Consider the following 25,621-nt stretch of genomic DNA (forward strand, 5'->3'; position numbering starts at 1 on the left):
TGGAGGTTTAATATTTAATTATATTAAATATTTCATATGAAAACAGATCACACTCAACTCTTTAATTTTTTTATACCAGAAAATATGCTTGAACATCGTATAAATAAATGAATACACAAAACACACAAAATCTGAACTTCAGCAGAAAAGCCATCTTGAACTTCACTAAAAGCGAGGCGATTTATTCACTCCAGCTCTCTGCTGCTCTCTCTATCCGATCTCATCAGCCCCGGGAACACAAAAATATCCTCCTCTGCTTATAAACCGAGAGGAAAGTTGTACAAACGGTGAGTCACCGTCACACGAGCCGACACACCCACGGCCCGGAGCTCCCTATTGGAGGATCCCGAGTTCCACAGGCACCGCACAGCCACTCACGAGCTCCACCACCTCTCCCTCCCTATCTATCTCTCTATCTCTCACTCTCTACCCCTCTATCACTCTCTCTCCCTGGGAACAGCTGAGGAGTGTGGAATTTCCACCCAGTTTTCCTGATATGATGACACGCACTGGCCTGTGCTGATGAGGTCACAGGGGGAGTTTCCCTTGCTTCTTGTGTGTGTTGGGTGGGGGGGAATCCCAGCAGGTCACAGGGCTCAGCTCAGGTGTGTCCTCATTGCCGTCGCATTTTCCAGGTGTAGTTGTAGAAAAATAAAATAATTATGATGTTGATAATAATAATAAAGAAGGCCAGGCTGTGATAGGAGGCCAGAGCTCAGCCCTAAAAGTCCTACAGGAAACACACAAACAAACAAAGGGTCACTGCAAGGACAACACACACAACACACACAGGTGTAACAGTGCCATATAGTCCAGCCCACACACACACACACACACACACACACAATCACACAACCAGACACACAGACACAAAGATCCTGACACACACACACACACACACACAATCACACAACCAGACACACAGACACAGCCAGACACAAAGATCCTGACACACACACAGACACACACAGAGTTCGGGGAGGCTCGTCTCAGGGATTACAGAGACGCAATCCCCGTCATTAGATGACACTCTCGGCCGCGGTGTGAAGCAGCTGTGTGAGATTTGCAGTCGGGCCCGCGTTGCTCAATCAGTGTTATTGACCTCTGTGGAGCCGCCGGTCGACACGGACGCCTGTCCCACTCAGTCCAGTCACCTGCAGTCTTGCTGTTGTGGTTTAAGCACCGATATTAATTAAGATAAAGGGATCTCAGAATCACGCGAGATCACTCGGAGCAGCCCTGTGTGTTTGCGTGTCTGCTGCCTGAACCTCAGCTGAGGGATGTGAATACCTGACAACTACACACGCGCTGGTATGCGCTCACAGTCACACAAATATGGTTTTCGAGTCTTGAGAGCGGTCTGTTCACAGTGAGTGGCAGCTCGGCCTCAGACCCTCTGCCCGTCTCCCAAGGGCTCTTCAGAAACACAGACACACGGTGTAATTACACACACACAGTACTTAGTAATAATATCCAACAAATATTGGTCCCGAGAGACACAGTCCAGTCCAGCGGGGTCTCAGCCCTCAGTTCAGTAGCTCCTATTTCTCACCAACGATTGGCTTGATTAGCTGATTAACTGACCGAGGGCTGGAAAGATTCTCTTGTTGGAGCCGTCATGCAGTCTTGCTGGCAGAGGGCGCCGTTTCACAGAGTGTGGAATCCCCCATTCCTGTGTGTGTGTGTGTGTGTGTGTGTGTGTGTGTCTGTGTGTGTGTGTGTGTGTCTGTGTGTGTGTGTGTGTCTGTGTGTGTGTGTGTCTCAGTGTGTGTGTGTCTGTGTGTGTGTGTGTGTCTGTGTGTGTCTGTGTGTGTGTGTCTCAGTGTGTGTGTGTCTGTGTGTGTGTGTGTGTCTGTGTGTGTGTGTGTGTGTGTGTGTGTGTCTGTGTGTGTCTGTGTGTGTGTGTCTGTGTGTGTGTGTGTGTGTGTGTGTGTGTGTGTGTGTGTCTGTGTGTGTGTGTGTGTGTGTTTTCTTCTCTATGGGTCCCTGACTGAGCCGGAACCACTTTCCTTGTCTTAATCTGAATCAGGCAAGTGTGGCGCTCGACACTCAGCCCGGTGACCCAGCAGCACGGCTCCACGGGACGGAGACGAGGGCGTCTTGCTGGCCGGGTCCCCAAATGTGCTACAGCGACTCTCCCTCCCCTCTGCTCTCACCCCATTCAATCCCTTAAAAAGACAAGCAGTTTCCCTGGGTCAGAGTGACATCAGGGAAGCGTAAACACAGCAAGGAACACACTGACGAATCCAACAGACACCGACTGCAGACGTGTGTTTATGCACATTGTATTTAGCGATGTCCTGAGCTTGGATCTCTCCTTTCCTGCTTCACCGCAGAACCCCCCGCTCTAAATCAGATCAGAGCTGTCTTATAAGCCTCGGCAGCCTGTCATAATATTTGCACCATTTTAAGATTAGCCAGACATGGTGGGTCCGCTGGTGCATAACTGCTGGCCTGGACTGCAGCTCACGGGCCTGTCTCCTGTCTCTTCTCTCCTGTCTCCTGTCTCTTCTCTCCTGTCTCCTGTCTCTTCTCTCCTGTCTCCTGTACCCTGTCCTGGGCTACAGAACTCCTGCTCACAGACGTCACTGGGGTTTGCCCTGGAGATACTAGATTTCCAATAGGATGACATTTTTTTTTTTTATCAGGAGTTGTGGCTAACTCCCCCCCCCATCCTGATACCATAAATAAATGGTCCTGGTACACTGTGGTCCACATCACTATCTGTATGTAATTTAAATTGACATACACTAAATTAATGCATTGAACATCTCACCAAACGGGTAATGGAAAATAAAGAGACAATGAGATTGCGCAATTTACAAAAATAATGGTGACGAAACTTCACCTGAAATTGCACTGAAACTGGGGGGGAAACCTGTTTACAACCCGCCCCTCCCACACTGACAAACACCAGGCGAGAATGAAAAGCTACTAAAACTATTTTTAGAAGTTTGATTCAGGGCGAAAGAAAGAAAGGACCCCGGGGGTCCTATGAAAATGTGTGGGTGGGAGGGGCAGATGGGGAGCGGGACAAGAAAGGGGAAAGTAAAGAACGACTGACATTTAACTCAATTTAATAATCAGGGTTTAAAAAAAGACAATTTGAGTGTCCAGCCGCTCCTTTCATCTCACTGTGTTAACTGTTTTCAGAGAAGCAACATGATCAAACACGAATGCAAAAAGACAAACATCTGGAGCAAGAGCGCTTATCTCTGTCTCTGACACACAGACAGACAGACAGACAGAGGGACACACACACACACACACACAGAGGGACACACACAGAGAGACACAGACACACAGAGGGACACACACAGAGACACAGACAGAGGGACACGCACACACACAGAGAGACACAGACACACAGAGGGACACACACAGAGACACAGACAGAGGGACACACAGAGACAGACAGAGAGACACAGACAGAGGGACACACACACACACACACAGAGGGACACACACACAGAGACACAGGCAGAGGGACACACACACACACACACAGACAGACACAGACACACAGAGGGACACACACACAGAGGGACACACACACAGAGACACAGGCAGAGGGACACACACACACACACAGACAGACACAGACACACAGAGGGACACACACACAGAGGGACACACACACAGAGACACAGGCAGAGGGACACACACACACACACACAGACAGACACAGACACACAGAGGGACACACACACAGAGGGACACACACACAGAGACACAGGCAGAGGGACACACACACACACACAGACAGACACAGACACACAGAGGGACACACACACAGAGGGACACACACACAGAGACACAGGCAGAGGGACACACACACACACACACACAGACACAGACACACAGAGGGACACACACACAGAGGGACACACACACAGAGACACAGGCAGAGGGACACACACACACACACACAGACAGACACAGACACACAGAGGGACACACACACAGAGGGACACACACACAGAGACACAGGCAGAGGGACACACACACACACACAGACAGACACAGACACACAGAGGGACACACACACAGAGGGACACACACACAGAGACACAGGCAGAGGGACACACACACACACACAGACAGACACAGACACACAGAGGGACACACACACACACACAGACAGATGGGGACAGAGGGACACACACACAGACACAGAGACACACACACACACACAGAGACAGAGACACAGACACACAGAGGGACACACACACACACACAGACAGAGGGACACACACACACACACACAGAGGGACACACACAGAGAGGGACACACACACACACGGGGACAGACACAGACACACAGAGGGACACACACACACACACAGACAGATGGGGACAGAGGGACACACACACAGACACAGAGACACACACACACACACAGAGACAGAGACACAGACACACAGAGGGACACACACACACACACAGACAGAGGGACACACACACACACACACAGAGACACACACACACACGGGGACAGAGCCTGCGCGCAGCGGCGCTGCTGCTCTGTACCTGTCGACGTCATCGCTCAAGTTGTACGAGTTCTTCAGAGACTTACTTCCTCAAACACACGGCAGTCGGAGGAGGAGACGCAGCGAGAGCGGCGGAGACGGGGCAACAGGACAGACCCACGGATAAGGAGACCGGGGGGCCCGCGGCTCGTTGCAAACAGGTAAGCGTCCCGAAAGCTCTCGTTTCCCCGGTCGGCGGCCGCGGAGTTCTGCTACTTTTGCGCGTTGTTCGGACCGGGACGTGCGGGACGGTGCGTTTACAGTGCTGTGATGGTCGGTCTTCACTGCTGCTGCTCACTGTCGCTGGGGCTCGTCGGTAACTCAGTCGGGCGGCTCTGTCCGTGCGGGGCTGAACTTCAGGCTCTCGCTCAGACCGGATTACCGCTCACAACTCGCACCTTGTTCCGTTCGGCGGCCGTTGACAGCCCGGTGCCGGGAGGAGGAGAGGCAGCTGCTCTCCGGCCCGTCCGTCTGTCCCGGTTCTGCGGGGTGCGGGGTGCGGGGTGCGGGGGTGCGGGGTGCGGGGTGTGGGGTGAGGGGTGAGGGGGTGCTGGATGGCACTGGCCGTACAAGTGCTGCCCCTGGGACCCGTCTCTCTGTGCCAGCCTGTCTGCTGCTTTGTGTGTGTGGGGAGGGGAGCGAGAGAGACAGAGAAGCTGTCCTCCGTCACCATAACCCGCTGTGTCGAGACGCGCCTCGGCGCTGCAGGCCGCTGCTGGTGCGACGGTGGCGGGAGGCAGGGGAGTCGGTGCCCCTCCGGCCGCCGGGCTGCTCGCTCTCTCTCTCAGGCTGCCGGGAGAGAGGAGTAGCGCTGCCGTGTGGCCGCAGCGGCCACATGAGCACAAACTGCGGCACTGTAGTGAAGGGGAGCCGCTGCCCCGCGTCTGGCCGAGAAACGAGAAGTCAAACTCCTCTCCTCTCCTCTCCTCCTCTCTCCGTCTCGCCTCCACACGTCCTCTGGCTGAGCCTGCTCGGCGGCGCTGCTGCTGCCATTAGGACTGTGTGTGTAAACAGCCGACAGCAGCGCCGTATTTCCGCTTCAACCTGCCCTCGCCAGCGCTGCCTCTCCCCGCCGAGCAGCCCGCAGCCGGGCGTGTAGTCTCGTCAGCAGCGTCTGTCCGGCCCCGGAGCGCCCGGGCTTGGGCTCGGATATGTATTATTTGTATACGTTTCCCGTTGGCACTTCCGAGAGAGCACATGTCCCAGTCACATGTATATTCATCAACACGGCTCAGCGAAACTGACGCTCGTAGGGCTGAATCACCAGTGTCGAGCTGCGAGGCTGTGATTCTGTGGTGGAGAGGGTTTTAAGTGTTTGTTTTCGCTCTCCCCCATATCTGTCTGTCACATCACACAATCTTTCCCTCCTTTTCTGTGTGTGTGTGTTTCTGGGTTTCTTTACCTGTCTCACGAAACCAGGTGAGCATGTGCAGACACGCCCTGAAACTGTGTGTGTGTGTATATGTGTGTATGTATGTATATATGTGTGTATGTATATATGTATGTATATATGTGTGTATATGTGTGTATGTATATATGTATGTATATATGTGTGTATATGTGTGTATGTATATATGTGTGTGTGTGTGTCTTCTATCCCTGTGGCACAATTCCTCACACACACGCCCACCTGTCTCCCATGAATGCTAAAGGTTGCCCATGAAGACGTTTATACAGAGGCATCATCTAATATTTTAGTACTGAGCACCTGTACTCAACCTGTATAGTTGTCAAAATCAGACTCTCAAGGTTCAGCAATACTTATTCCATGTGTCGCCAGGACTGTGTGTACTTTTCCGACAAACTGAATCGCATCCTTATCTATAGATGCTTATTGAAATACCGGCCTGAAACTACAGAGCCCGGTCAGGCGTGTGGGGGGCTCCAGCGCAGGACAGACCCGCTCTGTGATACTTCTCCTCCCAGTAAAAACATCCAGTTTTGCTGGATTGATTAGCTGGATTTATTTACGGTTATCAACCCACCTAACTCTCGCTCCTCCCTCTCTGTGGTGCAGCTGTGAGACACAGTGACACAATCATGTCCTGCAGCCCCCTCCCCCGCCTTCTTCTTTTCAAACCTGTGGTTAATTGGTCAACTGGGCGTCCCCCTTAATGCTTTTACACCTGATATCTCCGCTGCCAGAACTTCCCTATTGTGTGTCAGGTGTGTGTGTGTGTGAGAGAGGGGGCTCTGCTTGCCAGATAATAAGTGATCAGATTTGCTCCTGGGTCTGTGCAGGATGCCAGTGAGTAATGTCTGGGCAGGAACAGAGCCCGGTTCTGCTGGGATCCTAACGAGGCCCGGGTGGTGTGGCACTGTGCCGCCTGGGACACTGCTGTCACGGGAGAGCTTTCTTTTTACGCACCGGCACAGCCTTGGTGGAGCCAGCGAGCTCTGCGACCCCGAGGGCCCGGCCCGGCCCCAATTGTGTTTTGTTTGTGTTATCAAGCCTGTGCTCCTTGTATTTGTTTGTGTTTGAAAACAGTAAAGAAGAGACTTACCTCAAGCAAACAGAGCTGCATTAGAAGGTTCAGCCAGGCCGAGCAATGAAAGAGAGCCAGCTGGACTGAAAAACAAAACCAGGGCTGAGACCCTGCTGGACTGGACTGTGCTGTACCATACCTGAGCCTGCTTTACAGTCTCCCGAATGCAGTCCAGCCCTTCAGTGACTGGAGGGGCCGCCTCTGCGAAGCACACATGAGGGGTCTGCTGCAGTGCATGCTGGGGGAGGTGGCGGTATGTTCCCACGGGGGCTGCTGTAAAATACAGACCTGCGAGGGACAACAGCCTGGCTGCCTGGCAGATGTGTTGGTGCCTCAGTCGGTGCCTCAGGAAGTTAATTGCAGCCTTGTATTTCAGGAAGAGAGGTTTTGAAGGGGTGTCCAGTCAGGGACGTGGCGGAGACTCCGGAGGGCAGCTCCTTGGCCCCGCTCTTGGGGGTCCACTGCCCCAGGGACGGTTGTTCAACCTGAGCTCTTGTTGACCTGTATCTTAGTCTCCTGATCGGAGCCTGATTTTGAATGTTTGACGGTTGAGAGATTTTCAAGTTCCGTATCAAATTTCAGAGCCCTTGAGTTCTCGGGCAATTATTTTATTTTGTAGCGGAGCTGTTTCAGAGAAGGGGGTTCAGGGATAACTAGGCTGGGTCAGTTATTAATTGAATAATGATTCCCTATGCGGAGTCCGCAGACATGCTCTGCTTAATGGTTTATCCTGAAAGAACAGAATGTCATGCAGTCAGCAGCAGTGTGACGCTGCGCAGTGCTCCCACTGTGAGGAAACCCGTCGATGCTGTTGACGGCGGTGATTATCCTTTAAAGGAATGCTGCATGGCCGGCCTTCCCATTTTTCTGCTTTTGTTTTTTTATCTGTATTTTATTTTTAACCCCGCAGTTGGGAGGGGTTTACTCGAAGTTGCGCACAGTGATTTTTTTTTCTCTTCTATTTTGTGCCTCCCCAGCGCTGCGCAGCTCTGCCTGTGGTTTTCCTGCTGTGTGGATTTAATCGTTAACTCGGCAGCGCTGTGTCCAGCCCGGCGCTCTGTGTTCCAGGCGTCGGGTCAGGTTAGTTCACGCTGCAGTTGTTTGTAACTGCAGGTCCACCTGCAATGACTCTCATGCTCGGAGCCGGGGAACCGTGCCGCACTCCTGTCGCCAGCGATCAGTGTAGCAATTAACACCGTGCTGCAGAAGACCCACAGTCCACCGCCAAGACCTGCGAGCGGAGCAGAGGGCGTACACAAACGCCACAGCAACAACAAGTGGGCTGTACATCAGAGCAGTAGCACCATAGTAGGGTAGGGCAGTAGTGCAGTAGTAGGGTAGTGCAACAGTGGTAGAGCAATGCAACAGCTGTGAATGGTAGACCAAGTGAAGGATGATTTCTAAACTTAAGTTGAAGACACAGTTCAGTCCAGCAGGGTCTCAGCCCTGGTCCTGCAGAGACACAGTCCAGTCCAGCGCGGTCTGTCCCCCTCCCTCTCTATCCTCCACCCTCCCTCCCTCTCACTTTGCCCCAACCCCTCCCTCTTTCTCTCTCTCTGCTGTGTGCTGCTCTGGCTCAGTATGGATTTGTGGTGTCCCAGATTGTGCTGTGTTGTGGGGGCTGGTGGACTCACACACACACACACACACACTCCCCTCTGCAGTCAATATCGCTGCTTTTAACCCTGCATTGACTCAGCCAGGCCCTGTGATGTGGAGGAGGCTGATTATCTACTTATGAGGATCTCAGGCACAACATTAAACCAATTAGCAGCCTAATTAAATAACAAACCTTAGTCCAATATTCAGCCAGGACCGGGGCTTCCTGACTATGTGAGAGACTGTGTGTGAGCATGTGTTCGTGAGAGATGGAGTGTGACTGTGTGATTGTGAGTGTTATTGTGACATGGTCGTACTGTTAGTGTGGAAATGTTGCGAAAAACCTGTGAAGCATGGGCTAAATACATACTTTTTATTTTTTGGAGCTGTAGTAAGTGTTCGATACCCAGGACCTTCTAAGACAGGGGTTCCCAAAGTGTGGCCCGGGGGCCAAATGCGGCCCTCGAGGATGTGTGGTGCAGCCCCCAAAGCCAGCCTTCAACCACCCCTTTTCTGAACCTTTACTATATTTTTACATTTCTGAAAATTTTCTGACACAAATTGCACATGTAATTTGTGGGAAAATAATAAAACAACAATTACAGCTCCCTAACAGATATATATAGGAAATAAAATGGTATGATTTGGGACGTATTTTGTTTTCATCTGTGGTTAATCTTCTGCTGTGGCCCCCCCATCCCATGAAACCTGTGGAAATTGGCCCTCCATCACCAGACATTGGGAACCTCTGTTCTAAGATATTTAGATGTGTGTGTGATTAACCTTTTTTCATACTGTTAGTGTGACCACGTGTAACTGTATGGATGAACATGTGACCCTCTGTGTGCATGTATGTGTGACCCTGTGTGTAGGCTGTCATTTTCTCTTCTTTCTCTTCCCCTTTTTTCTCTCTCTATTATGTGTATATATATATATATATATATATATATATATATATATATATATATAATATATATTTTGTGATGTGTACTTTGTTGAGCAAGTGCGAGCTGCAAGGCATTCGTCCTTGTGGGCCACGATTAAGGAACTGGATGAGAACGGAAGTGGCAAGAGTTTATTCTGGGTTAATTTTATTTCTTTTGTCATTTACTTATCTATTCATTTATTTAAAGTACATGATTATGGTATTATAACTGCTCTGGCAATAGGTCATGCAAATTAAGCTCATTAAAGTTGAATTGCAGAGAGAGGGAGAGAAATAGTGATCAGAGAAATGGAGGGAGAGAGTGTGTGATGGCAAGGGGGGAGAGAGGACGATATAGTGTGTGTAAGAGCGGGAGATGGGAGATATGGTGATATACAGAGAGAGAGAGAGAGAGAGAGAGACTGGCACAGAGAGGGAGATATAGTGTGTGTGTGTGTGTGAGAGAGAGATACTGTACTGTACTGAGCGCTGTGCACCTGTGTGACACCCGAGGACGACCGCTGACGAGGCTGGGGCGAGACTCCATGCCTTAATTGAACCTTTAACTGGCCTGGTTATTTGCCTAATTTGAGCTTTTTATATATGTTTAACCAGCGGGGAGATAAGAGTATAAAAGTATAAAATAAGAACAGGCATTTGCATTCTCTCAACATGTTGTTCAGCCAAGCAATTTAAAGAGTCAAAATGGGCAAATGATCAAGTCTAATTGAGATTATGAGTAATTGAGCGCTCAGTCTGGAGCTTACAGCACGGGGGGTGCCGGGGCCGGGGCTGGGGAGCGATGCAGGCCTGAGCTCTCTGCTGCCGCCCCCCCCTCCTTAAAGCCCTGTGAATAACTGCGGCCCCAACACTTTCACTCATATCGTTCTACCATCAAAGGAAAGTGTTTTACTGCATGTGTGAATTATTATTGGTATTCTTTATAGTTGTGGGGCGGGTTGTGTTATTTTTGTAAGTTGTAAACCATCTGGCACCAAGAGGAGTTTACTTTATTTATTTTTCTTCCGGAGAAACCAAAGCAGCCGAGCTCCTGTAGGTGTCATTAAAATTAATTGGCTGCAATTCTGTACTTGGGTCACAGAGGCACACTGCCAGGGCAACCCTCAACAATCGCACAAACAAAACTGGAATGGGGGAAGAAAAAGAAAGATGGAGAGTGAGAGAGAGGGAATGAGCCCTTACAGTTAATAATAAGAAGAGTAGTTATTATGATTTAAAGTCGACGCACTATGCTTTTGCTGTGGCTCGGACACGATCAGCTGGCGAGCCTTGATTGGCCAGGCCTGACTAATCGAACAAGCACAGGTGCAATATCATGTGCAGATGAAGGGAGAAGATCATATATATAGAACCACTAGATTGGATGCTGTATGAGTGGTAAAATTAAATATCCTCTATTTAAATTGGCGTCAAATATGTAATATTTTAATATCTCACTCATTTCATTTAAATATGAATTCCAAAATACAGTATATTACTTATACATAGTAAATCAACATGAATAAAGTTTGTGTTTTATGAGGCATCTCCGTCAGAATATAGGTTAAAAAAAAAAATAGATCACATAACTTACTTATGATGGCACCGAACACGGCACCGTTCCTGGACAAGATGGTGTCTCTCTTTACACCAAAATGGCCTGATGTCCAGACTAGTCATTCTAGAAGATGCTCCCCCACAGTCGCCTTTTGTTCTAGATTTCTTGTTCCAGCTTGAGCTCTCGGTTATCATGTTTACTTTTCAAAATGCAATGTCTAATATTTTTTCTGGATTGTTTGCACTTGGTGACCGAGGAGCTCTGGTTTAAACCAGCCAGTTACTGAGCCTAACCTGTTAGTGAAGCTGCACAGTGTGGGTGGGTGTTGTTACCTGGATGATTGTTACCACACACACATGCACACACACACACACACGCTGGGAGAGAGTGCGAGACAGAGGCCACTTTGCAGAGAGCTGGGTTTAATACAGGGCAGCCTGGCGGTGCTGGAATGCGTCTGTCTGGCAGCAGTGAAAGGGGCTTTTGTAGTGTCTGTGCTGGGCCAGTCCTGAGAGAGAGAAAAAGAGGGAGGGACGAAGAGAGAGGGGGATAAAGGGAGAGGGAGGGAGGAGAGAGCGAGAGAGAGAGGGGTGAGGATAAAGGGAGAGGGGTGAGAGCGCAAGGGAGTGGGGAAATGCTACAACTGTACAATCTTTCTACCGAGGTCTGTCCTTGTCCTCGTCTGTCCTTGTCCTCGTCTGTTTAATTCTCCGGGGACAAATCGCTGGGCTGTGGGGTTGTCAGAGCTCAGGCGCTGCATGGCACTGTGAGGCGGGGGGGTTACCCCAGTGCCCATGATTTAACACTGTGGCCTGGAGTTGGGAGACGCACAACTGCGGCATTGTCCCCCCGCTGCCGGCACTCACAGCTTCCATCCCAGCAGACTGCTTTGGATTTGTTATTGATTCGTGTATTTGTTTGCTTCTTTTTATTTATTTAATTTATTTTAGATGTATTCTTTAAATGTGCTTCAGTACACTACACTATACTGCACGGTACTGCAGCCTGACACACATCCTCCACTCTCTGCGCTCTGTCCCGGCAGGGTCACAAACACTGTCCTCTCCCCACAGCTCTTTCTGGGGTGGTGTCAGAAAGAAACCAACAAAAAACAGAAAAGTAAAAGAGAAAAAGGAAGTCTAGAGGGGTTGTGCATGATGTCTCAACAGGAGGATTTCACGCTGGGGGGAAGGGGTGTGAAGGCTGGACCGAGACCGCAGAGCTCTTGCGAACACTGGGGGGGGGTGGGTGGTGCAGGGCGGTCCTGACACAGACAAGGACTTGCTGTCACAGGGCTGTCCTTGTCTCTCTCTCTCCTGGGTCACATCTATACGGATACACAAACGCACAATCCCAGCGCTGTCTCTTTCTAAACGCAGCCCCCACCCCCTCTCGCTGCTCTATATTCCCCCAGTTGAAAGTAGGGCAAAAAATGTGAGCAGCTCTCGGCACTGCCTCACTGCGTCTGCCCGTCTCTCTGCCCGTCCGTCTCTCTCGCTCTCTCTCTCTCTGCCCGTCTCGTGTGGTGCCAGTACTGATCGTTACACTGTGGTGTCCAGAGTGGAAAATCCAATTAAATGGCCGGTCTGATCAGTGCCAGTGTTTGCGTGTGTTTGTGTTTGTGTAGGAGGCGGTGTGTGGTTGCTTGTTTGTCGTGGTCTGGAGGAGCATTCCTGCCGCTGTTGCATTAACACGTCCTAATCCTGGGGCTCAGCGCCGCCGGCACACGGGCCTCGGACGCTCACTCAGCCGCTCTAAAGCTCTGGAAATCCAGCAGAGCCAGATTTGAGCCAGGGAATTTGTGTACAACACGGTGCACTGCTCTGCTGTGTCGAGACATACACACACACACACAAACACACTCGCTGTCTGCACCTTGTTGTGTGTATAAAACACCTGTAGTTCAGCGCCCCTACAGTCTGGGGACTCTGGCACCAGCGCTCAGGGCCACAAAATGCAACACGGAGCAGTGTTTTGGTTAATGGTTAATTCTCCATTAACCAAAACACTGCTCCATGCACCCTGTCCCCTGGGACCCTGCCTCACTGTCCATCAGTGTGGCTCTACCGCTGCGAGTCCTGCAGTGGCTGATCTCTGTGGCAATGCCTGTGATTAGCTTCACAAGAAGAAGAGGAAGATGATAAGAAAGATGAAGATAAGAGCAGAGGGGGGAGGAGGAAAATGGAAAACCTAAAACGAAGCCAGCGGGCTCGGTCCTGTCCTGTGTGTGTGTGTGTGTGTGCGTGCTTGTGTGTACAAGTATGTACATGTGTGAGAGCATGCGTGTGCCTGCATGTGTGCGAGTGTTTGGCAACGTGGCAGGAACAGCTGATTGACAGCTGGCCCTGACCAATCAGGTCGAACTGGGTGGGGTCGAATTACCTGCCAGCTGGAGTGGGCTGGGCTGAGTGGGACCGACCAATCAGAGCCTTGCCACCACCTCCGTGACTGCCTAAACACTGATTGCACCACCAGAGAGGGAGAGAGGGAGAGGGAGAGGGGGTGCTGTTAGTGTGAACAATCAAGTTGAGTGTTGCCGGTGGCTCCAGCTGCCCCGAGGGTTAATTTCCTCCCCGTTTTACCGTCAAACAAAACACAGACTCAATAACGGCCATAGATACATATTTAATGTCTATCTGAGCAGTGAGTAAAGGAAATTATATTTAAACTGCTCCATTGGCTTGGTGTCATGTGACCCTGATCTCATTAAGTAAGACCTCTTATTCTTTGTATTATTCTGTCTTGCAGTCTCTGTCTATCTATGTATCTGTCTATCATCAGCCCATATCGATCCACTTTGATCTACAGCTTCCCTTTTCCACGTCACTCCAGCAAAGTTTATGATTTCATCTTCCCATGTTCAGTGTGGTCCTTTTCTAGGGCGTGTGTGCATGTGTGTGTGCTCAGGTGTGTGGTAGGAAGAGTGTCCAGGGTTTCTACACTACAACACAAAGATGTCCCCAGGGTTGTGGCCCCTGTGCTGAGTATCAGTGCGCTGCTAGCCACCGTGAGACCTGGCTGACTCGGCGCTTCCTGTGCGTCGGGCAGGCTGTGGTAAGAGTTTCTCTTGAATTCCTGCCTCACTCTGCTCTTCAAGGCAGCACCGCACAGCACGGAAGTGGAAGTGGAGGCGGGCTGCCGCTGTGGGGTGTGTGCTGCAACTGTGGCCAGTCAGACCTTTGTCTCGGGGCACAGGCAGACACACACACACCATCGCGCACGTACAGGGATGCAAAAACACACAGACACAGGTGATTTCACACAAGCACGCATGTACATACACCCTCCCACGCATGCCCTGAGATGCACACGCACACACGAACGCACACATACACAGAGGTGCACTGGCACACACAGCTCCTGGTACTGTCCAATGTCCTGCACACTGAGCTGATCTCTGAGGTTGACACTCTGTAAGCTGTACAAAACACACCACAGGCTTACAGCAGAGGGATGTCTGGGGTCTGTCTCTGTGCCTCTGTGTGTCTCTGTGCCTCCGTGTCTGCCTCTATGCGTCTCTGTGTGTCACGTGACCCTGGTTCAGAGAGTACAAGTGGTCAGTGGAAGTGCTTTGCAAAGGAAGTGCTTTTTCACACCACAAAGATCATCTTAAAATGTGAGACATCACAGGGGGAGAGAAAAACGGAGGATGTCAAAGCACCACAGTACTTTAGTGAGCTCTGTGTGTGTGTGTTACAGTCTCACTGTGTATGTGTGTGTGTTACAGTCTCTGTATTAAGTCTCTGTGTGTCTCTGCGCAGGAGCCGGAGGTCAGATCATCATGGCTCCCTTCCTGAGAATCGCCTTCAATGCGTTTGACCTGGGCACCCTGCCCCCGCTGGCCGAGGCGCCCTTCTGTGCCATCAAACTGAAGGAGTCCCTGACCACAGGTGTGTGTCTGTGTGTATAATACTGCATTTGTGTGCGTGTAAAATGCTGTGCATGTGTGTGAGAGGGAGTGTGTAATGCTGGCTGTGCGTTGGTAGAGCGAGGCAAGACGCTGGTGCAGAAGAAGCCCACCATGTACCCGGCCTGGAAGTCCAGCTTTGATGCTCACATCTACGAGGGTCGCGTGCTGCAGGTGATGTTGATGCGCACGGCCGAGGAGGCGCTGTCCGAGGTCACAGTGGGCGTGTCCGTGCTGGCCGAGCGCTGCAAGAAGGCCAACGGCAGGGCGGAGTTCTGGGTAAGGAACCGGCCTGCCTCTCCGTCTGTGAGCCGCTCTGTCGGCCCCGAGCGAGCCGGCCATCTCTGACCGTCCCGTGTCTCCCCAGGTGGACCTGCAGCCCAGCGGCAAGGTGATGATGTCGGTGCAGTACTTCCTGGAGGACAGTGACGGAGGTGAGGCAGAGCGGGGCCGGGGGGTGGGTGTGGTGTTCTGGGGGGGGGGTAGGAATGTGGTCCTGCGTGTTACTCAGGAATGCAGCACGGCCAGCTCCTGTCACGGAGATCTCCGTCAGCCGGAAGCTATTCCGACGTGTTGATGTAAACCGCTCCAGTGTCAGGACAATTCAATGAAATCTTTTACTTTTGCTTCTACTTTATACACAAAAACACACACACATATTTATTTATTTTTCACAATGTGGTGAGTTCAGGAGGGAGTGTGGGGGTTAGAGGTCAAGGTTCACGTGGGGGTCAGGGCTGCAGTGGAGCTGAGGGCTAGAGGAACGGACTCGACACAGACACGGGTTTGCTGCAGCTCTGTGGGTGAAGCTACCAGACAGCAATGGAGCCAATTCCCTTAATTGGGTTAGTCGTGTTAATTAAACGTGGCCGGCAGATCACCAAGAGTCTCGGAGGAAATGTAGCGCTTATCAGATTGGCGTGTTCTTGATCTTATCTGCTCACCGATCGCCTTTGTCTTTCTCTCGCTCTGTCCTTCCATCTCCACCTCTCTCTCTCTCTCTCTCTCTCTCTCTCTCTCTCTCTCTTCTCTCTCTTATCTCTGGGCCTTGTCTCCATAGTCATTTAATAACGTTTGTTTGTCACTTACTTCTCAATTGCTGTGGTTTTAATTATTAAACCTCATTACAATTTTCATATTTTTAATATTATTATTAAATTATTTTAACTTATTAAATTATTTAAATATTTATATACATATATTTGCTTGTCAGCTATATCAGACTTGGCGTTTGAGTGCAGAGCCTCCGCCAGCTGTAATTGCGCAGGCATCGCTCAGGCAGGAAATGGAAAACCTGATCTCTGATAACAGAGAGACAGTTCCCATTGTATCGGTTTGCACAAGGGTGGCACAACTGCCACCTCACCGCAAGACTGGCAGAGTCTGTGACGGAGCGAGTGCGGGGAGCTCTGTGTGCGTGCATGTGCGTGCGCGTGTGTGTTCGAGTGTCAGGATGCACGAGTGAGTGTGTGAGTGAGTGAGTGTGTGATTTGGTGTGTGTCTGTGTGTGAGTCAGGACCCACCCACCAACTGCAGCACAGTACAAGTCTAGACAGTGTGGGATGTCTGTGCTTGTCTTTCTGCTCCCTGTATCCCCCCGGGACAGACCCTCTGGGATTGGGCTGAAATACTTCAAATACATTCCCAAATATTGTACTTTAGTCCTAGTTTATTCTCAGGAATGTATTTCAGGACTTACCTTTTCTACAGATATAGAAACTGTACTGTTTATATAAAGCGTACTCGTGGGACATATCTCTTCCCTCTCTGGCTGTACGAGGCGTGTACCCAGAGGACGCGCTGCCCGACGTGTTTCTGCCACTGTGCCGCGCGCTGTCGGCCTGCAGAGACACCGGCCCACCTCTCCCTGCTCTCCCTCTGCTGCGCGCTGCCAGCTCACACCCTCTCTTCGAAGGTTATGAGTATTTATTTTTCTCTCCGTTTCTTCTTCCTTGTTGTTCGGTGCTTCTGCGGTGCAGTCGAGCTTCTGGCAGGTTGCAGCCTGCCCAGTGACGCAGTGCAATTCGCTGTCTTGGGCTGTGCAGTTTAGTGCTGTGCTGTGCAGTATTTTGCATTACTGTACTGTGTAGTGCAGGATTGTGCAGTGCAGTATTTTGCAGTGCTGTGCAGTGCAGTATTTTGCAGTGCTGTGCGATGTTTTGCTTGTTGTGCCGTGATGTATTGTTGTGCTGTGTTGCTCTGCGGTGTTGCTGTGTGGTGTTGTGCAGTATTGTGCTGTGTTGCTATGTGGTGTTTTGCCAGGCTGTGCCATGCGGTGTGTTGTGCACTGTTCTGTCGCTGTGGTATTGTGTAGCGTTTGTGCACAACCCCCAGCCCGACCCTCACCCTGTCACTCGAGATGCACTGAGCGTGTTCAACGGAAAATGCGGGAAAATGTTTTGACTGTGTCCGTGTCTCTGTCTGTCTCTCTTCCATCTCCCCTGTATCTGCTGCCTGTGTGAATAGTGGACACGAAGCAGTCGATGAGGGAGGAGGATGCAGCCGTGACGCTGACGCGGCGGCGCGGCGCCATCAAACAGGCCAAGGTACACTGCATCAAGAACCACGAGTTCATCGCCACCTTCTTCCACCAGCCGACCTTCTGCTCCGTGTGCCGCGAGTTCGTCTGGTGAGTGGAGCCCAAACCCGTGTGTGTATGTAGGTCCTGTGTGTGCCTGAGTGGGTGTGCATGTCATGTGTGTGCAAGAGGGGAAGCAGGGCACGCACGCTAACCTGGCCTCCTGTTATTCCTTCCGCAGGGGCCTCAATAAGCAGGGCTACAAGTGCAGACGTAAGTTTCTGAGACTGTCGGTCTCTCTGAATGTCTCTGTGTCTCTCTGATTGTCTGTCTCTCTGTAACTGTCTCTCTCTCTCTGATTGTCTCCGTCTGTCTTGCAGAGTGCAATTGCGCAATTCACAAGAAATGCATTGACAAGATCATCGGGCGATGCACGGGCACAGCGGCCAACAGCAGGGACACGATGGTGAGTCAGCAGGTGGCGCTCTGATCTCGTCTCTGCAGCAGGAGCAGTAACTCCACGATCCACAGCGGCAGTAGTTAATACTACTAGTAGTAGTTAGTCATAGTAGTAATAGTTAGTACTAGTAGTAGTAGTAGTTTTAACACTTAGCTCAGAGCAGGAGCAGATGAATTTCTGTGTCAGATGCTGATAAAGCCGACTGATACACCTGCCAGGTAGATGGACACAGGCTGGCCAGGTCAGTCTGGGTGATCGGTCAAGGTCAGGGGTGGGCTCAGTGATGGGTCTGAGGTCAGTCAGATGTCAGGGGGTCAGGGGTCAGGTCAGTGACGGCCGTCTCATGTCCTCAGTTCCAGAAGGAGCGCTTCAAGATCGACATGCCGCACCGCTTCAAGACGCACAACTACATGAGCCCCACCTTCTGTGACCACTGCGGCAGCCTGCTGTGGGGCCTGGTGAAGCAGGGCCTGAAGTGCGAGGGTGAGCGGGGGGGCGTTTAATTTGCACACAGCCGACCCTGTGACCTCTGCCTGACCCCTACCTGACCCCTGTCCAACCCCTGTCCTCTCCCTCGCAGACTGCCAGATGAATGTCCACCACAAGTGCCAGACCAAAGTGGCCAACCTGTGTGGCATCAACCAGAAGCTGCTGGCAGAGGCCCTGACGCAAGTCAGCCAGGTGAGCACTGACGCACTGGGACACTGACGTACTGGAGCACTGATGCACTCACACTGATGCTCTGACACACTGATGCACTAGAGCACTGACACACCAGCGCTCTGACACACTCGGGGTGTGTCAGCTCAGCAGGGCATTCACAATTGAGGCAGTGGGGGGGCTCCAACTTCACACACCGCACTCAGACAGGCAGCAGTGCATTGTGGGTGCCCTGGCCCTCACGCCCTCTTGTCCTGACCGTTAACACTCCCCTCAGACTAATCAGCTGTATCTGCACTATCGAGAGCACACGCATGGTCTTCCTGTGCTGAGAATCCAATCTCTGATCTCCTCATATTAACAACTAAAAACAAATGAATACAGTCATAATCATGTTAATAATAAGAGCCGGACATTCTGCTGATTCATGACTAATCGACTTGTTTGCATGCGCCTGGTGATTCTAACTCCTGCTTGTTTTATTGTTGTGTGTGTTGTGTTCTCTGTGTCTGTGCGTGTGTGGGGGGGTGTCTGATTGTAGAAGCACGTTGTGGTGACGGTAAGACGAGCCCCAGCCTGTGCTCCCTCTCTGCTCACACTGCCTGGCCTTTTCCGCCCCCCTGCCCGTCCCCTCCACACACCTGAGCCACAGCACTGGGGTCCCCGGGGTGCAGCTGCTGACTGAATATAAGAGCCCCCCCCCAAGTCTCTACACTCGTAACAAGCACAGGTCCTCCTGGCAGCAGAGTCACGCTTTACACTGGAGTCATGCTGTAGTCTCTGTAAAACGTACACGCTTAAACAAACACGCACACAGGAGACGGGGTGTAGATTGAGACGCACGCGGATTGTGCATCAGAAGTTATCCGGCCTATTCAAAGAGGGGCTGTGGGAAATCTGTCCACACACAGCGAACCTGCCGTTCTACCCGCACCCCCCCTTCCCCCCACAGACTGTGCTCAGCTGCTCTGCTCTAACATCTCGTTTGTTAATTAAGCCCCAAAGCCGCCGCTCATTCGCAGCTGTGAGGAAATTTAGCTTCCAGAGCCGAGACACTTCTGCAGCATACCTCACCTCCTCTGTCCCTCTCCCCTCTCCTCTCTCCTCATCCTGTCCTTCTCCTCCTCTCCCCTTTTGTTTTCCCATCTTCCCGTCTTTCCTCTCTTTTCCTGTCTCTTCTTCCGGCTCCTCCTTCCAAGGTTCTAGTGTTTCAGTTTTCTCTCCTAAAAGCAGGCGCTTGCATCGGCTTCTCATTTTCATTAAAAAAAAAAAAAAAAAAATGTCCTTATTCTTTAAAATGTTTAATCCTCTCCCTCTGAGCAGAAATCCACCAGGAAGTCCGACCCAAACCTGACAGACATTGGCATCTACCAGGACTTCAAGACTTCAGGCCTGGACAATGGTGAGTGCCCACCCACCCCTTAGAGCTGGGGGCTCTGAGTGAGCTGAGATGCAGAGAGGGACACGAAGAGACAGACGGGGACAGACGGACAGATAGAGACAGATGGGACATGGCGACAGACGGACAGAGACCCAGGAATGGACAGATGCAGACGGTCAGAGAGACAGATACAGACCAATACAGTGTAGACCTACGAGCTGTGTGTGTGACCCCTGACCCCTCACCCCTGTGTGTCCCAGTAGACGGAGCCCCTTACGACAAGCTCTGGGAGGGCAGCACCCCCCGCACCCCCGCACCCCCGTCCCACCTGCCTCGCCTCACCTTCGATCACTTCGTCTTCCACAAGGTGCTGGGCAAGGGCAGCTTTGGCAAGGTACGTCTCACCGGTACGGGTACGAGTACGGGTACGAGTTCAGTCACACAGACACGGTGTAGCACAGCTGCCCGTTGTGTGACCTGAGCAGATCCCATTGAAGTATCATCAGCCGGGAACCCGATCATATGGGGATCTAATCCTCGAGTCACGTTTTAAATATTACGTGTGTGGCTGACGTCCAACTGTCCCCTCTCCCACCCTCTCTCCTCTCCTCTCTTCCCTCCCTTCCTCCCCCTCCTCACCGCTCCTCTCCTCCCTCTCTCCCCTCCCTCTCCTCTCTCCTCTCCTCTCTTCCCGCTTCTCCTCCCTCTCTCCTCTCCTCTTCACCTCCCTCTCTCCCTCTACTCTTCGCCTCCCTCTTCTCCTCCCTCTCTCCTCTCCACCTCCCTCTCTCTTCTCTCTCCTCTCCTCCTCTCTCTCTCTCTTCCCCCTGGCTCCCTCTTCTCCACCGCTCATTCGTCCTCCCCTCTCTCTCTCCTCTCCTCCTCCCTCTCCCAGGTGCTGCTGGCCGAGCTGCGGGGGAAGGGTCAGTTCTTCGCGGTCAAGGCCCTGAAGAAGGACGTGGTCCTGATGGACGATGACGTGGAGTGCACCATGGTGGAGAAGCGGGTCCTGGCGCTGGCCTGGGACAACCCCTTCCTCACGCACCTCTACTCTACCTTTCAGTCCAAGGTGATCCACCAGCATCCCCCTGTGTCCTTGTGTCCCCCCTGTCCTGCGTCACCCGTGGTCCTGTGTGCGTGCGTGAGTTTGTTTTGCTCCTCGCAGTGCTGAGTTGTGTGATGCTGTTGTGTGTCCCTGTGCAGGAGCACCTGTTCTTTGTGATGGAGTACCTGAACGGAGGAGACCTTATGTTCCACATACAGGAGAAGGGACGCTTCGACCTGTACAGAGCCACGTGAGTGAGCTGTCCACACACACACACACTGTCCCCACACACACTGTCCCCACACTGTCCACACACACACTGTCCCCACACTGCAATCAGTGCAGGAAAACACACTGGGGCCCCGGGGCCACAGCAGTATCACTGATCTCTCTGGCTGGCCTGAGCTCGGTGCCGATACCAGCGTCAGGAGGAGGACATTAGACATCCCCCCATCTCTCTCTCTCTCTCTCAAATTAAAATTGAAAAGGTGCTTTTTCGGCATGACCAATCATAGTATAGCCAAAGCAGATACAGATGTACTTTCAAACAAGACAAACATAACATGACAAGATACATTGGAACAAATACCACACATACTAAAGTAGAATAGAACAAATAAATAAATAAATAAATAAATAAAGTCTCTCTCTCTCTCCTGGCATTAAATATTTACGGCTGTGCTCTGAGTGGCCAGTGTGCGCCGGCTGGCAGTGGTCCTGATACCTGATCCTGTGGGGGGGGGAGCGCTGTAGTTAGAGGCATCGCTACCAATGGCTGGCGTTGGGGATTCAAAATTATGTTTCACAATAACAAAATCCAAAACGGTCAACCGAGGAGGCGTCTCTCTTGTCCCCCCCGCTGTTGTGTCCCCCACTAATGACTCCAGTAAAGAGAGTGAGTGTGAGAGAGAGAGCGAGGGAGGGAGGGAGAGAGGAGCTGCCTCTTCATAGCGACCAACAATGGAAAACATATATAATACGTTTATTATCAAAAAGATTCCTGGCTTTAGCCCAGAATGTCTACGCTTAGTGACGCCTCTGGGTGTAGTTTTCAGATTTAACTTCGCACACACACGCACACACACGCCAGTCCTGACTGGAGCTCCCTCCCGTCTCCCTGGCCGGGCTTTTGTAGAAGAGCAGAACACGGCACACACACACTCCTCAATTATTCAGCACTGTGTGACAATACAGAGAGACGGAGAGAGTGAGGGCTGTGTGAATTATTGATGTCTGCAGTCCCCAAATGTTTGTTCAGTTTTTATCTGTGCTGTGTTGTGTTTTATTAGTGTTTGTGTTGTTTGCTCAGGTTCTACTCGGCTGAGATCATCTGTGGGTTACAGTTCCTGCACACGAAGGGCATCATCTACAGGTAAACTCACCATGTGTGTGCGTGTGTGTGAGTTTTGAGTGGGTGCCATGGACAGTGGAAATCATGCGCTCTCTCTCTCCCTCCCTCAGGGATCTGAAGCTGGACAATGTGATGTTGGACAAAGATGGACACATAAAGATCGCTGACTTTGGGATGTGCAAGGAGAACGTGTTTGGAGAGAACAGAGCCACCACCTTCTGTGGCACCCCGGACTACATCGCCCCCGAGGTACGGCCCGCTTCTCTTTGTCTCTCTCTGCGTCTCTGTGTCTCTCAATTCAATTCAGTTCAATTCAAAGAAGCTTTATTGGCATGACTTGCACAGCAGTATTGCCAAAGCAGGTATAATATAACAATTACATCAGTTTTTTAAACATCTCTCTCTCTCTGTGTCTCTCTGTCTCTGTCTCGCTCTGCATCTCTGTCTCTGTCTCTCTCTCTCTCTCTCTCTTTCTCTCGCTGTCTCTCTCTTTGCATCTCTCTGTCTCTGTGTGTCTCTCTGCATCTGTGTCTGTGTCTCTGCATCTCTCTCTCTGCGTGTCTCTGTGTCTCTCGTTCTCTCCTCTCTCTCTCTCTCTGCCCCATGTGGCAGGATGCAAAATACTCCCCCTCTCTACACACCCTTCCTCCCTTCTTCTTCCTCTCCTACTATGGATGTCCCAATCTCTCACCCCTCTCTCTCCCCTCTCAGATCCTGCTGGGACAGAAGTACTCTTTCTCGGTGGACTGGTGGTCGTTTGGCGTGCTGCTGTATGAGATGCTGATTGGCCAGTCCCCCTTCCACGGCGACGACGAGGACGAGCTGTTTGAGTCGATTCGCATGGACACGCCCCACTACCCCCGCTGGATCACCAAGGAGGCCAAGGACCTGCTGGAGAAGGTGCTGCCCCGGGGACTGTGTGTGTGTGTGTGTGTCTGTCTTTATATCAGGGTGTCTGTCAGTCACTGTGTCAGTCAGTCAGTCAGGAAGTGTGTCAGGGTGTCAGTCAGTCCCCGGGCTGTGTGGCCCACAGTGTGCTGACGGCGTCGCTGTTTGTCTGCAGCTGTTTGAGCGCGAGTCGACGCGCAGGCTGGGCGTCACGGGCAACATCAGGGTGCACTCCTTCTTCAAGACCATCAACTGGACGGCCCTGGAGCGGAGGGAGGTGGACCCCCCCTTCAAACCCAAAGTGGTAAGTCCTGCGGGCCAGAGAAATCACCGCAACACGCAGGGGAGGCCATTCCCCAGGCCAGGGGGGTCTTTGTAGATGCCTACTGGTACAACACACCTGCTGCAGCTGTTCTTGTGTGTAAAGACACAAAATCACCTTTTCCCTCTCCCTCTCTCTCCACCTCTCTCCCTCCCTTTCCCTCTCCCTCTCTCTGTGCCACAGAAATCCCCCAGTGACTGCAGCAACTTCGACCGCGAGTTCCTGAGCGAGAAGCCGCGTCTGTCCCACAGCGACAAGAACTTCATCGACTCCATGGACCAGACGGCCTTCAGTGGCTTCTCCTTCATCAACCCACGCATGGAGCAGCTCATGGACAACTGATGGGCGGGGCCTGCGGGAGCCCCACCCGGCTCTCATCCTGCCCCACCCATCCAGGGCCTCCCCTGGCCCGGCTCGGTCTGCCCTCAGTGGGCCGGGCCTGTCCCGAGACATTCCCCCGCGGCGCAGAGGCAGCGGCGTGAGAGGGGCAGGGGCGCGGGGTGAGCATGGCGTTGGGGTGACAGTCCAGTTACACAGCAGTTTTAGGGTGGGGGGGTGGGAGTGTGAGGCGCGATGTGTTGTAGGTGATCGATAGTCTTTTATTCGTTAAGATCAACTTTTAAATAAACTTTAAATAAAATTGTATGATAATAAATTAAACTTGTGGGTGAACTGTACTGTAACAATGTGATTGTAAGATATCGGTTCCTTCGTGTCGTGGCTCACTCTGGGGGTGCAGGGTCTGCGGGTGGGGTCAGGTGCTTCACTGCATCTACACTGCTGTTGGCTCGGGGTGGGAGAAGGCACCCACACACACACACACACGCGCACACACACATGCACACACTTTCAGATGTTCTTCTCCAGAGCAGCAGTTTTGTCCCCTCTCTCCAAAGTGACTTTTATTTCCAAACCTGTGTGTAATACAATATTTATATATATAAATCCTAATTATAGCTCTGCATGCTCTTCATTGCCGAGGCGGTGTGTGTTTTAATTGTAGTTAAATAAATTCATGAGTAAAACATTATCCCCTTTCCGGGCTCTCGGACCCACTGTGCTCTGGACAGGGACTGAGGGACACCACAGGGGACAAACCCGCGGCACCGCAGTCTGAGCGCCCTGGTGTGGCTGGCATGGGTGCGTGTGTGTGTAAGAGCCCAGTGTCGTGTTAGTGAGTGAAAGTCTGCGTGTGTATGTGTGACTCGGCCCGGCGTCGTGTGTCAGTACAGCACAGTGCACCTCTGGGTGCCAGTAGCACCCCCCCACACCACACGCTTACATGTAAACATACGCTTACTGACACACGGCCTGTCACTTTGGGATCTTCTGTCGGGCTGCTGCCACACCCCCACTGTGGAGAGGTGGCTGTCCGGGGGTGGGGGTGGCGGCTGTGCGCTGCGCATGTCGGTCGAGTGTGAAATCGGCGTGACTTTACTTGAATATAGTTATTTAATTAAAATATATTAAAAACGATACAGATTAAATACACAGAAATAAATACGCAGTAAGGTGCTGTATATATATATTGCTCTTAACAGATCTATCACTGAGTTCAGGATGTGCTTTTTTACTGTCATCACCCATTACACCTTAATAAACCATCTTCCCAATGACTGCCTGTGGCTCTGTGTTCCAGGACTCCCTCTCTGCTTAATTGGTATAATTAACTACAGGACAGATGGAGTGGTTGAATGGGACACTTCTCTCCAGACAGCATATCTTAAGACGTCTATCATTAAATACATTTACAACAAAAAAGTTTAATTAAAATGATTTTTCGTAACTGAAAAGCAGGAGCCCCCGCCGCCCCCCGGCTGCAAGGATGTGTCATTGCACACAGAAAGGGACCGGCCCCTGTGGGAGCTGATTAACTGCCCCCTCTAGCGGAGGACAAGTGGCAGTACAACACTGGATACACAAAACATCATTGCAAATAATACGTCACACAGGCACTAGAGTTTATTCCACAGCCCCCAAAAAACACATTAA

The 25,621-nt window shown here is 51.5% G+C and overlaps 1 protein-coding gene across 7 annotated transcripts; it reads left to right on the forward strand.

Annotated features, from left to right (window-relative positions):
- The first annotated feature begins 4,569 nt into the window (after positions 1-4,569).
- prkcdb (protein kinase C, delta b) lies at positions 4,570-25,245 on the forward strand. 7 transcript variants are annotated; one of them, XM_066697607.1, is made up of 21 exons: positions 4,579-4,690; positions 7,993-8,095; positions 14,859-14,987; positions 15,084-15,283; positions 15,372-15,438; positions 16,785-16,919; positions 17,471-17,633; positions 17,764-17,795; positions 17,903-17,988; positions 18,336-18,465; positions 18,563-18,663; positions 19,184-19,201; positions 19,966-20,044; positions 20,284-20,417; positions 20,919-21,092; positions 21,227-21,318; positions 22,378-22,440; positions 22,530-22,668; positions 23,131-23,319; positions 23,483-23,611; positions 23,813-25,245. In XM_066697607.1, exons 3-21 carry the CDS (start codon positions 14,879-14,881, stop codon positions 23,969-23,971), a joined length of 2,199 nt encoding a protein of 732 aa, XP_066553704.1. In that variant the 5' UTR covers positions 4,579-4,690; positions 7,993-8,095; positions 14,859-14,878; the 3' UTR covers positions 23,972-25,245. The 7 variants fall into 7 exon arrangements, with proteins under 7 accessions (XP_066553703.1, XP_066553705.1, XP_066553706.1 ...); XM_066697606.1 differs by lacking the exon at positions 7,993-8,095 and having other exon boundaries at positions 4,570-4,690; XM_066697608.1 differs by lacking the exon at positions 7,993-8,095 and having other exon boundaries at positions 4,570-4,690; positions 20,287-20,417.
- Positions 25,246-25,621: the final 376 nt, after the last annotated feature.

The sequence above is a fragment of the Amia ocellicauda genome, chromosome 3 (genome assembly GCF_036373705.1).
Source record: "Amia ocellicauda isolate fAmiCal2 chromosome 3, fAmiCal2.hap1, whole genome shotgun sequence".
NCBI lineage: Eukaryota > Metazoa > Chordata > Actinopteri > Amiiformes > Amiidae > Amia > Amia ocellicauda.